The sequence below is a fragment of the Odocoileus virginianus genome, unplaced genomic scaffold (genome assembly GCF_023699985.2).
Source record: "Odocoileus virginianus isolate 20LAN1187 ecotype Illinois unplaced genomic scaffold, Ovbor_1.2 Unplaced_Contig_1, whole genome shotgun sequence".
Lineage (NCBI taxonomy): Eukaryota > Metazoa > Chordata > Mammalia > Artiodactyla > Cervidae > Odocoileus > Odocoileus virginianus.
In genome coordinates, this window is record NW_027224318.1 from 1,891,935 (window position 1) to 1,905,998 (window position 14,064).

The 14,064-nt window shown below is 38.0% G+C and overlaps 1 protein-coding gene across 6 annotated transcripts in view; it reads left to right on the forward strand.

Moving 5' to 3' along the window:
- The window catches only part of MCF2 (MCF.2 cell line derived transforming sequence), a 115,440-nt gene that overhangs the window by 55,100 nt on the left and 46,276 nt on the right, over nucleotides 1-14,064 (forward strand). For 4 of the 6 annotated variants that reach the window (XM_070463285.1, XM_070463288.1, XM_070463287.1 and 1 more), the window contains 7 exons: nucleotides 398-531; nucleotides 837-951; nucleotides 3,572-3,691; nucleotides 5,747-5,938; nucleotides 7,220-7,411; nucleotides 10,617-10,788; nucleotides 12,271-12,318. In XM_070463285.1, coding sequence (XP_070319386.1) covers nucleotides 398-531; nucleotides 837-951; nucleotides 3,572-3,691; nucleotides 5,747-5,938; nucleotides 7,220-7,411; nucleotides 10,617-10,788; nucleotides 12,271-12,318 — 973 coding nt within the window. The remainder of the gene's footprint in view (nucleotides 1-397; nucleotides 532-836; nucleotides 952-3,571; nucleotides 3,692-5,746; nucleotides 5,939-7,219; nucleotides 7,412-10,616; nucleotides 10,789-12,270; nucleotides 12,319-14,064) is intronic. The other 2 variants (XM_070463286.1, XM_070463290.1) reach the window with 1 other exon arrangement.

The following is a 14,064-nucleotide window of genomic DNA, read 5'->3' on the forward strand; positions in this document are numbered from 1 at the left end:
ATTCTATTCTTTTTTAATGGCCGAGTACTATTCCATTGTGTATATGTATGTATACCATATCTTCTTTATCCATTCATCTGTTGATGGATGCTTAGGTTGCTTCCATATTAAATTAGAACTTTCTTCCAGTGAGAGGAAGCTACAAACTGATCCTTGGGGTACTTCTGCCTATAGAATTGGTGACTGTAAATCTGTCTCAATAGGCAGAGGCTTCTTGGAGATTCTTGCAGCTTTTGGATTCCATGGTACTGAGGTAGTTCTTGATTTTTCAGTGATGAAAGCAAAGGCTGCGGTAGAACTATTCTATTCTGCATCTGCTGCTGTATGCTGCCTTCTACCCAGCTCATTCAGAATAGGTGCCCAGCAGGCTGACACTTCCTGTTTTGCCTTTGTACAGAAGGATATCACAGCTGTAACCAAAGAAGGAAAAATTCTGCTAACAAATCTGGAAGTGCCTGATGCCGAGGGTGCTGTGAGTTCAAGACTTGAAAATCTTCAGCAGACTAGTGGTGACTGGCAAACTATTAATAAGTGAGTAGTATTCTTTGGGGTTTAGAGTTACTTATACTTTTGAAAGGGAATTATATACTTTTGCGGCTACCTGTTAACCTGCAGAATATTCCTGGACCTCTGGCAATCAAGCTGAGAACTCCTCCCCGTGTTGTTCCATAGAGATGAGTTTGCTCATAGGGGAGATTCTGTGGACATTGATAGTCTCTACCTGGACCAAATGTCATGGGCTGTGACTTTGCCTATAATTCTTAACATCCAAACTAGGGTTATCTACCTACCTGCAACACAAATCATTGGTTTAATGATGATTTTGCTTTGTTAAGATTGCTGACTCAAGTACATGATATGGAAATAGCTTTTGATGGATTTTGGGAAAAACACCAGCTAAAAATGGAGCAGTATCTGCAACTCTGGAAGTTTGAGCAGGATTTTCAAGAGGTCAGTTAAAACTTTTCTTGGGTACAGTTTCTTTCATTATGCTGGAGATTTTTACTCCTTGATCATCAGAAACACAGTCTCACAAGATGCAGGATGCCCATGTATACCCTCAGACAGGTGAAAAGGAGGTAAGTGTGAGTGCACTTTGACTTAGAATGAAGAAACAGCTACAAAAATGCCAACACTTATACTTCTCTAGCTCAGGCTCATCTCTTATGGGAAAGGGGCTAACATAGATGACAGGGGTAAAGTTGCTATCTCCATTGATGTTTGATATTCAAATGCATTTTAGATATAAACTACTTTCAGACTATGGGAAATCTACCAAGGGAATAATACTAACTTCCTTCATGATTTTCAAACTACCATCTACCTATGCTGACCATGTTTAATATGATCTAACAAAACATTTTTTCTGATTCAGTGACTTCTTTCTATAAAAAGCGTGATGGATGAGATTAAATTGTGTTCAATTGTACATTATTTAAAAGGTTATAAGTATATTCTAGTTCTGTCCTTCTGGAAAATCCATCCTATATGATCAAGAGACATAGCTTCATTTTCCTTTCCCCTTATAGTCAGCCTCCATGCTTCTACCAGTCTCTGTCATAGTATTTTTCCAGGGATCCAAGGAAAAGTCACTTCTCTCTCTTACATGTGGTCAGCCTGTTTCTGCCCATGAGTGGCGGACTTGCCTAGTATTCCATTTATTCTAGCCAAATCAGTTGTGGGGAGGGGACCCAGGGCTCAGTTATTACCAGCCTTTTCCCTCTGGTGATTCAGATTTTGAAGTGTCAGGCTCTCGATAAAACTTTTCTTAAAGAAAGAATAGGTCAAATTGCTCTTGGGCCTTCCAGATATTTATGTCTGTCCCTCCTCTCCAACCAAACACATGCAGCAACATTACTTTTCCTGAACAAACCCATTGTGCCTCTACTTATATGTTAATTTGCCTCCAGGTTACATTTTCATCCTGTGGTTATAGTCTGTTCTGTGAAGTCATTGTTGCCTCTGATCGTGGGTCCGAATCTCACTGACGCGATCTGTCTCTCATGGTGACATAGGCTCTGATAGGTTCATAGCAGATAGGTTCTGAATATTTAGGCATTTAACTAAATAAAAGCTTATGTGGAAATTTAAACTTGCAAGAAAAAACTTGAATATTCTCAACCTTGAGATCCTCTTGAACACTCAGAATAGGAATATTTTCTTGTACAATATTTTCTTGCACAATCACAGTATAGTGGTCATATTTTGTACGTTTATGAATAATGTGATACTTTTCTATTATCTGCAATCAGTATTCCAATTTTCTCAATTGACTCAATCATGTCCTTTATATCATTTTCCTGCCTCAGCACAATCTAGTCTAGAGGGTCAGGTATTGCATTAAATTGTCATGTGTCTTTAGTCTCCTTTAATCTCTAACGTTTTCGTCGCCTTTCTTTGTCTTTTATGATACTGACATTTTGGAAAAATACAGTCATTTTTAAAATAAAATGTTCACCATTTTGAGTTTGTCTGACATTGTCTCATGATTGGCTTAACCTACATATGACCAGCAAGAATACCACATAAGTAATGTGTCCTTTGGAGCGTTTTGGTCACCCTGTCAGGGTGCTGTTAAATTTCTTCATACTACAGTTACTTCCCCCCCGCCCTTGCAACTGGTAGGAAATATTGGGTTGGCCAAAGGTTCATTCAGGTTTTCCTGGAAGAGGTTACGGAAAAACCCGAATGAACTTTTGGGCCAACCCAATATATGGGGAGGAAATTTAAGGCCATGCAATTATCTTGTTCCTCATCAAAAATTCTTCATCAGTTTATCATCAGTTGATGATTCTTGCTCCAACCAATCTTTACTATGATAGTTGTGAAATGCTGATTTTTCATGTAGATATGTCATGGGATTGTAGCTGTTTCAGGCCCACCGATAGGAACAAGAGCACAAGTCATTTTGAAGATGCTAGAAAAATGTCTGTCAAGAATGCCCTTTAGTACAGTATTTATCTGCTTGTTGGGCTTAGGGCTTCCTAGCTTTTAATTCATTAATGTTCTTGACCGTTCTGTTGTTTCCACCTGGCTGTTGTGTCCTTGTGACATGCCCAAACATTTTTATTAGTTCTTTACTTTTGGGCATAAAGAGATGTTCCAAGCTTATCTTATTCCTATTCTGCCTCAGCCCTGGAATCAGCCAATTTCCTATGAAGCTCCAATTTCTTTTTCTGGAAAATAATATTCAAAACCAAGGTCTGGGTATTAGGTGTGCTCATTGCTACTGAAGGGTCTTTGTATCTAGAGCCACTCACCATACAGCTAGGGAATATATGGGCATGTAGATGCATGTATATATACCTCTATACATGTCCACATACAAATGCCTTCACATGTACATAGTGATCTTTTATAAATCATCAGTGCACACTGATGTCTAGCAGGTTAAATTTTAACAGATTATATTGATTTCTGTGAATAAGAGAGCTGAAAACATTTTCCATATGTGTGATTTTTCCATGTCGAGGTTCTTAATTAATAGCATTTACTACAAAGCTTGATTATTAGGTGAAAAGTCTTAATAATTTGCATGCTTTTAAGACTTTTTCTCCTCCCCTATTTTTAGCTCGTGAGTGAAGCTGAACTTATACTAAACCAACAAGCGGAGTTGGCAGATGTAACAGGGACTATAGCTCAAGTGAAACAAAAAATTAAGAAATTGGAAAACTTGGATGAAAATTCTCAGGTAAGATTATATTTTAGATATGCAATGTATCTAAGGAGTATAATAGTTATATTTTGATGTCTTTTGGTAGTATAAACCCTTATTATGACTAGTCTCTTGTAACAACAGTCTGTATAATTGGCTCAGCAATATTTGTCTATTCTGTTCAGTGTGGGACCTTGCAGACATCCCATCTAGTTATAACTGTCTCAGGCCCATCCATAGGAACAAGAGCATACATCATTTTGAAAAAGCTAGAAAAATGTCTATCAAGAATGCTATTTGGTATTTGGAAATGATGGAAACCTTAAAAATATAATTCCTTAAATAACCATCATTTGATACATACAGCTGAATCAAACACAGATTAATATAGATAGGTCTATTTAGCCTTACCAGCTGTGTGGCCCTGGGTAAACTGATTAAGTTTTCTAAGCCTCTGTGTCCTTATCTATAAATTGGGGATGTGATGACCTACTTTGCAGAGTGATTATTAGGAATTATCTGGATGCTGTGGATAAAACACTTAGCACAGTACCTAGGATATATGGGCATAAAGCATAAGTACTCACGAGAGCCAGCTGTCATTCATTCTGCTGGTCTTAAAGCTTGGACTCAAGACTTTAACACTCAACACAGTCTAGCTTTGCTCTCCTGTCTTGTATGTGAGAGTGAGGCTATTGTTTTTAAGGTGAAAAGGTGAAAGTAGCTCAGTCGTGTCTGACACTCTGCGACCCCATGGACTATACAGCCCATGGAATTCTCCAGGCCAGAATACTGGAGTGGGCAGCTGTTCTCTTCTCCAGGGGATCTTCCCAACCCAGGGATCAAACCCAGGTCTCCTGAATTACAGGCAGATTCTTTACCAGCTGAGCCACCGGGGAAGCCCTTTCAAGGTGTATTCTCAACAAATGAATCGATTTCTCAGTACCATAAGCATCTAAAAACAAAATTGAGAGGCAGTGGTTGTGGTGCCCAGTTCTAGAATTGTACTTGTAGATCTTTGTAATCATGGGGCAACTTCCAGATCTCTTTGATTTGGAGAAAAAGAGAAGGCAAACTGGCTTCAGAGCTTCAAATTTTTTGTCTGTTTTTGTATTGTTTTCATTTTGTTGTGTTTTGTTTTGAATAATTTTTAGTTTTAATTGTGGTAAGACACTTAAAATATAATTCACCATCTTAACCATTTTGAAGTGCATGGTTCAACAGTATTGAGTGTATCTGCATTGCTGTGTAACACATCTCCAGATCTTTTTCATCTTGCAAAACAATGTGAATACACTCAACACTGCTTAACTGTACACTTCAAAATGGATAAGATGGTAAATTTTATGTTTCAGTCACAACACTTGGGTGAGGCAGTCAGTAGTTAGAATGGAGACTAAGCTTTGAGTTCCTTTTTGACAGGGAAACCCTGTGGTGGTCTCTTCAAATCTGTCAAGTCCTCAAATAGATGCCAACTAGATCTAACAGGATTTCCATGGCTTAGGTGATATGAAATCCCTTAGCTTTCACTCGGCTGGTTTGCATCTCATTGATTATATTTGGTTCTGTTCTAAATCTGTACCTCCCAGGAGGAGCAAATCTCATCCACCTTCTGGGTGGGCTGGTTAATTTTCTGTTTCTGTGATCAGAAGTGCATGAGCTTCTGATAACACCGCTGCCATAGCTAATGACATTAGGCTTCTCAGGTGGCGCTAGTGGTAAATAACCTGCCTACAATGCAGGAGATATAAGAGACACACAGGTTTGGTCCCTGGGTCAGGAAGATCCCCTGGAGGAGGGCATGGAAACTCACTCCAGTATTCTTGCCTGGAGAATCCCATGGATAGAGGAGCCTGGTGGGCTACAGTCCATGGGTTGCAAAGAGTCAGGACACAACTGAAGCAACTTAGCATGCACATGCACGTATAGCTAACTGGAAGCTTTTTTGCAGCTGGCAGAAGTATGACATCAAACCGTATAGTTGGCAATATTTCTCTCTGGCTCAACAAATTTCCTTTTTAATTACGTTTTTTCCCCCTCTATTCAGATGGACATCTTGCAGTTATTATTTTCCTTCTTTCTTAAAATCAGGACCTGTTAGCAAAGGCCCGGTTCGTAATAATACATGGACACAGACTCGCAGCAAGTCACCATTATGCCCTGGATTTGATCTGTCAGAGGTGCAATGAACTACGTTACCTTTCTGATATTTTGGTAAATGAGATCAGAACCAAACGGATACAGCTCAACAGGATCTTTAAAATGCATAAACTCCTACAGCAGGTAATGTCACGGGACATGGTGCATTTCTGAAAGAGAAATTATATTTTTTTCTACCTGAGTCCTTCTCAGATGCTATAGGGCAAGGGTCTGGCATAGCTTTGTTATTAGATTTGTAAGAAGTCTGAAGAACTGAGTTTGATTATGCCTATTTCATTCATCCACTTTGCAGTATTCACGGCTGGTCCAGGATTGTAAGGATTTTGGCCCCTGTTCTGAATATGGGCATGGTGGTGGTGACGGCTTCCTCTCTATTTTAGGTTTATCTCTGAAGCCTCTGCTCTGGTGACAGTTTGCAATTAGAATACTTTGAAAAACCATGCGGGCATTTTTGCTCAAGCCTGACTCTCATTCCACATTTCACAGTTACAGCAATGTAACTATGAACAACAGTGATTAGAAACTGTTCTAACAACAAACGGTGATTAGAAACTGTTCCTCCATGGAATAGAGTCTGACCCCTTTGATGATTAGGCGGTGAAGAGAAGTTTTGATCATGGCAGTGGAATATAAAATAGGGGTATCACATATAGGCATTGGATCTGAACATGAGCATTCTTATCTGTACATCTTCTCGGGCAAGGAAACTTTTTCTTTGTGCTAGGCAATCATCATGCATTTTTATTACACTTGATATTTTGCAAAGAATTTCATATTTCAGTTATTGATTTTTGGGAAAGAACGTGCAGCTGGTGTTGAGAGAATGGTTAGACTCCTGCTTCAGAATGAATTCCTTGTTATGAAATGAGTGCAAAGCTTCCCAACCTTGGTTGTGCCTCTGAAGTACCTGTGGAGATATAGAGAAGAGACTTCTGGTTGCCAAGGGGGAGGTGGGTCATGGAGGGATGGAGTAGGAGTTTGGGGTTAGCAGATGCAAACTATTATATATAGGATGGATAAACAACAAGGTCCTACTGTATAGCATAGGGAACTATATTCAATATCCTGTGATAAACCATAATGGAAAAGAATATGAAAAAGAATATATATGTATATATATAACTGAATCACTTGAATCACTTTGCTATGCAGCAGAAATTAGTACAACATTGTAAATCAGCTATAGTTCCAAAAAAAAAAAGAAAGAAATACCTGTGGGGCCTGGCTTACAGCCCAGAGCTACTGATTCAGAATCTCTGGGAGTAGAGATCTTTTTTTTCTTTTTAACAGCTTTGAAAACAACTCTGATTCATAGCAGCCAGGACTGATAAACATTCTCCTAAGGGACAAACAGATTTCTCGTTTATTCACTCATGGTTTGTGTGGGGGGGATTTGTTTATCAGGCTCTCCAGTGCTGTGATGAAGGAGAGTGCCTTCTAGCTAATCAAGAAATAGACAAGTTTCAGTCTAAAGAAGATGCTCAGAAGGCCCTCCAAGACATTGAAAATTTTCTTGAAATGGCTCTACCCTTTATAAATTATGATCCTGAAACCCTACAGTATGAATTTGGTGTAAATTTATCTCCTGAACTCAAGGTAAGAATTTTTTGGGGGGGCAGGGAAACAAATTTTTAAAAGCTATGATTGTGTTAGTGTTGATAAGAGTTTTACTGCTTCACAGGTAACTTTACATCACATTGCAATTACAGAGTTCTCTTAACAATTGCGGTTATATCAGAGCCACTGTTAGGTGTCAAAGAATCCTAATATTTATATTTGCCTTATAATGAAGAGTAATTTCCTACCTGGAATGTTAGGTCCATGAATCAAGGTAAATCGGAAGTGGTCAAACAGGAGATAGCAAGAGTGAACATTGACATTTTAGGAATCAGTGAACTAAAATGGACTGGAATGGGTGAATTTAATTCAGATGACCATTATATCTACTACTGTAGGCAAGAATCCCTTGGAATAAATAGAGTAGCATTCATGGTCAACAAAAGAGTCCAAAATGCAGTACTTGGGTGCAGTCTCAAAAATGACAGAATGATCTTGGTTCATTTCCAAGGCAAACCATTCAACATCACAGTAATCCAAGTCTATGCCCCAACCACTGATGCTGAAGAAGCTGAAGTTGATCAGTTCTATGAAGACCTACAAGACCTTCTAGAACTAACACCAAAAAAAGATGTCCTTTTCATCATAGGGGATTGGAATGCAAAAGTAGGAAGTCAAGAGATACCTGGAGTAACAGGCAAGTTTGGCCTTGGAGTACAGAATGAAGCAGGGCAAAGGCTAACAGAGTTTGCCAAGAGAACACACTGGTCATAGCAAACACCCTCTTCCAATAACACAAGAGAAGACTGTACACATGGACATTACCAGATGGTCAACACCGAAATCAGATTGATTATATTTTTTGCAGCCAAAGATGGAGAAGCTCTATACAGTCAGCAAAAACAAGACCAGGAGCTGACTGTGGCTCAGATCATGAACTCCTTATTGCAAAATTCAGACTTAAATTGAAGAAAGTAGGGAAAACCACTAGACCATTCAGGTATGATCTAAATCAAATCTCTTACTATTATACAGTGGAAGTGACAAATAGATTCAAGGGATTAGATCTGATAGATAGAGTGCCTGAAGAACTATGGACAGAGGTTCGTGATATTGTATAGGAGGTGGTGATCAAAACCATCCCCAAGAAGAAGAAATGCAAAAAGGCAAAATGGTTGTCTGAGGAGGCCTTACAAATAGCTGAGAAAAGAAGAGAAGTGAAAGGCAAAGGAGAAAAGGAAAGATATATCCATCTGAATGCAGAGTTCCAGAGAATAGCAAGGAGAGATAAGAAAGCCTTCCTAAGTGATCAATGCAAAGAGAGGAAAACGATAGAATGGGAAAGACTAGAAATCTCTTCAAGAAATTTAGAGGTACCAAGGGAACATTTCATGCAAAGATGGGCACAATAAAGGACAGAAATGGTATGGACCATAACAGAAGCAGAAGATATTAAGAAGAGGTAGCAAGAATACACAGAAGAACTATACAAAAAAGATCTTCATGACCCAGATAACCATGATGGTATGGTCACTCATCTAGAGCCAGACATTCTGGAATGTGAAGTCAAGTGGGCCTTAGGAAGCATCACTACGAACAAAGCTAGTGGAGGTGATGGAATTCCAGTTGAACTATTTCAAATCCTAATGCTGCAAAAGTGCTGCACTCAATATGCCCGCAAATTTGGAAAACTCAGCAGTGGCCATGGGACTGGGAAAGGTCAGTTTTCATTCCCAAAGAAATCCAATGCCAAAGAATGTTCAAACTACTGCACGATCTCACTCATCTCACACACTAGCAAAGTAATGCTCAAAATTCCCCAAGTTGGGTTTCAACAGTACATGAACCGAGAATTTCCAGATGTTCAAGCTGGATTTAGAAAAGGCAGAGGAACCAGAGATCAAATTGCCAACATCTGTTGGATCATAGAAAAGTCAAGAGAATTCCAGAAAAACATCTACTTCTGCTTCATTGACTATGCTAAAGCCTTTGACTGTGTGGATCACAACAAACTGGAAAATTCTTAAAGAGATGGGAATACCAGGCTCCTGAGAAATCTGTATGCAGGTCAAAAGGCAACAGTTAGAACCAGACATGGAGCAATGGACTGGTTCCAAATTGGGGAAGGAGTACGTCAAGGCTGTATATTGTCACCCTGCTTATTTAACTTATATGCAGAGCACATCATGCGAAATACTGGACTGGATGAAGCACAAGCTGGAATCAAGATTGCAGGCAAAAATATCAATAACTTCAGATATGCAGATGACACCACCCTTAGAAGCAAAGAAGAACTAAAGAGCCTCTTGATGAAAGTGAAAGAGGAGAGTGAAAAAGCTGGCTTAAAACTCTGTAGACACAGAAGCTCTGTAGACACAGATCCGGCTTTCCTACTCAGTTTGAGGGTAAAGTGATAAAGGAAGGATATGGGTCTACCTGGGGAATGGGGAGCAGTAGAAGCTGGGTAGAGAGCTTAGGTTAGTTCAGCACCACCCCCTTGCAGCTGCCACCAAACTCTCCACATTATAGATAAGAGCATCTGTGATGCTATTTGCTGCTAAAATGTCTCATTGACTCTAACGTTTAGAATAGTATCTAAATCCATGTTTAGCCTCAGATCTTAGGGGCATGCTGCAGAAGATCAGAAACATGGCCTTGGCAATAAACAAGTGACTTTAGAAGCAACGAAGCCTAACTCTTGCTGCCTCAAATCATCTAGGAGGGCCAGAAGGGTACATTATCCATCAGTGCCTCTGAGGAGCCTTTTACTGAGTTAGACAAAAAGTTCATTCCAGTTTTTCCATACATCTTACAGAAAAACCCAAATGAACTTTTTGACCAACCCAGTATAACATGGTGAACTATAGAATGTCCTGCAGGCTAAAACATAACAAACTACTGTGACAGCGCTTAACTTGGTAGCTTTCTTGTGCTCAACACGCCCTCTTTTCTAGCCGTTATTCCCTTTCAGCCAATAAAGGGTAAATCACCTTATTCAGTGACTGACTTATTTCATGACTGCTTGATAAATTTCTTCTTCAAGTTGTTTTGGTTGAGACCTTCTGGTTTTGTAACCATGTGAAATAATGCCTTAATCTGTTCCCTATTATTTTCCTAAATTTCTTCTAGTTCTATAATAAAGTCTATATTAATTTTGCATCTGTCTGAGACTGAGAAATGTAATAGGATTTGTAATGACCCCCATTTCAGAAAATATTTCATAGATTACTTATGCAACCTGCAGGTTCAAATGCAGACCATCCAACTCAAGCTTGAAAACATCCGAAGTATATTTGAGAACCAACAGGCCGGTTTCAGAAACCTGACAGATAAGCGTGTGAGGCCGATCCCATTTGTAGTACCTGCTTCTGACAATGTGGTCAGATCTAGAGCACCACTTTTTTCATCTACACAAGGTAGAATATCTTACATTCCCCTTTCTCTCTCTCTTCTTCTTGCTGTTGTTTACTTTGTTACTTTTAATGTAAATACTGAACTCATTCTTCAATCCTGAGAAATAGGAATTGTGTTTTGTAAGCATCCTTGGTCATGTGCAAATTGTATTACAGAAGGCAGGAGTCATGATAGAGATTATCGTATGATAATTAAGCAGAGTAGTAATATAGTATAGTACAGGATGATGAAAATCTGGGCTGAATTTTCCAATTTTGCAGTGAATATGAACTTTATACTAGCATCAAACTCACAAACAATTCACCCTTTTCTTCAGCAGGTGCAAGGAAGCATATAAAACTAATATATACATACATGCATTTACCACTTATAGGGATAAACTGTTCTTATAGAATTCTAATAAGTGAATGGCTTAGATAATCAAATAGATTGCCTTTTCTAAACAGGTACAGGTAAATCAAATAATTTTGCTAGTAATTAACTGTTATGGAGTTCATTTACTTGTTTGAATCTTTGTAGACTATTTTAAACATGTAATACTTATTTCTATTTTCTAAGTTCTGTGGGATAAAATAATTATACTCTCTGTGGTATTGAGCTATTCTGGAAATAAGATGACTATTGCTCCAAGGTTTTCCTTGAGCTGCCTCTGGGGCCCCTTAGGGGAAAGTAGTTTGGTCTTTGGGGCCCTAAGTTAGTTAAGTTTGTGAAGGTGGGCCTAAATTCCATCTCTTTGACCTGAGAAAATCAGAGACTTCATTAATATATGGGAACTGCTTTGAAAATCAGAGAAGGCCTGAGCCAGGCATAATGAACATAAAAATCCAGCTCAGCTCCAGCAGAGATCAGATTAAAACCAAGTGATGAAAGCAGGTAACTAGGCTAAGATTATAAAAGTCATATAGTTAATGGTTATTAAATATAAAAATATACTCACAAATAAAACTGTAAGCATTGCCCATAAATGAATAATACTAAGAAGATACTAGGAAAAAAGAATAAGAACAAAAACCAATAGGGGATCAAAACCAACAGCTATGAGAATAAAAATAGAATAGGTTGATATTCCTAAGCAGAAAGCAGAGCTCAATTATATTTCTGGCTCCATTCATGGGGTGTGTGACCAGGGACAGTTCACTTAACCTCTTTTGTTGATTTTGCCTTGTTTTGTTTGTCTATAAAATAGGAATAATAATGCCTATTGATTTCCAAGTGAAATACCTACTGAAGACAAAGTTAAAAAAATTTAGAATATTTAAAAATACTCAATAAACTAGACTATTCCTTCCCTCTGATGAAGGCCTCTTGCTTTATGGTTCTCTAAAAGCTCAACTCCTCTGAAGGGTTGAGGGACAGAGCTCTGAAAAGACTGCCCAAGACCTGTTCAAGGCCTTAGTCACTAAAAGTACATTTTGTTTTGTGTTGTTTCATTTTTTTTTCTTTCCGATATTCTTATTTAATGGCATTACACTTTCTTTCTGCAGTGGGAGTTGGATATTCTTTCTTTCAAGCATGTAAACTTTTTTCAAAAGGTACCCATCTTTATTACTTTTCGTCAGTACATTTTCTGAATTTGTGTACATGTGAAAAATCAGTTTGGCACCTAAAACCAGCAGCAGTTCCTTCTCACATTCTGCTTAAGGTTAACTTTTTCATTTGTTTCATAATAAGCATCCATTAGTCTCTCAATATTAAACTTATATTGGAAAATAACTATATAAAAAGTGGATTATTCTCTTTTATCAGATGACCACTTGTAAGACAAAAACAAGAAAGACAATTGACTTTTAACTTAAATTTGTTAAAATAAATTTGCTTTCATTTTAGAGACTGTGTCACCCACAGTAAGCCTATTTGTTGGGAGTAGCTTGGATTTGCCTAAGGTATTTATGAGGAGAACGGCAGTTTACTGAATAAATGACATGGATGGATTATATCAGTTATCCATCATGGTTCCTAAATTAAATCAGAGCATCATTTATGCTACAAACACTGTTCATTTTACCTACTTTGTCTGTGAGTAATGGAAATTATAACAATCAGGTCCAAATAATTCTTCAAGACTTTTTATTGCTAAGTCAAATATATAAGATTTGGTCAAAAAATATGGGATTTGGTCAAATAAACATAGAAGTGTTAATTATTTTTTTATGAAATAAGTCAAACTGTTTTTTGTTGTTGTTGTTTTTGTTTATCTTTATTAATTTGCATCAAGTAGAATCTTATATCTAGCACCGTGTCTGGCACCTAGAAAAATGTAATAAATATTTTGCTGAATTAATATTTCATATAGAGGGAAGTTATGGAAGAACATCGTGTGTGAGAGGTGAAATGGTTTGAGCTCCTAAACCTGTAGCTCTAGTCTAGATCTTTCTCCTAGACTTCAGAGTCTGTATTTATAATTTGCCTCCTTGAATTTCCTATTGGCAGCTCAATCTCAGCATACCCCAAAAGGATGCTATATTTTCTGCTCCTCTTTCTCACTCATCCCCACCTCTAATCAGTCAAAAATCCACTTCTTCAAATCCGCCCTGCTAGCCCTCACTGCCACTTTCCTAATCCAAGCTAACACCCATCTGTTGCCTTGACAACTATAGCAGTCTCCCAGTTTCCCACTTTCCCTTCTTAAATGCCCCTAGCTGTCTTGCCCTTTGGACTTTACACCTAGTGTTCTCTTCTCTTCCTTAAGGTAAGTTCTTCCTTCCTGCCTCTCCTCCTCTCCTGCACCCCAGTTTGGTCAGGTGTTATACTATGGGATAACAAGCCCCTCTTCATGTCTTCCTAGCTTTAGCATAATTGCCTGTTTTCTGTTTCTTTTGCTAGAATGTAAGCTCAGTTCATGTTTATAGCCCCAGTACCAGACACAGAGCTTAGCAGACAGTATAGGTGCTCAAGAACTATATATATATATACATGGGTAAAAGAATGAAGATATCTATTGGGTTGGCCAAAAGGGTTGAATCTTTTCAGAAAAAGATACACTCCTCATAAATTTTGTATGCATTCCTTTTTCATCTCTTAATGTATTTGCAAAGAATTAATTAGTAAAACTAGTTTGTAAAGCTCCCTAAGTTTCCTTTGTAAGTAACTTTGGATCTCTGGATATCAAGTTTCTTTAAAATGATGGACATCAATATTTATTGAGAAACTAATTTTATATGGTAATTGCCACTAAATCTAATTTATGTTTATCCATTTACATATATATTTTATATAGGTAAAAATTCCTGTATAGAATATAGTTTACGTAAATGGAGAGAAGGATACAGTTTAGAGAA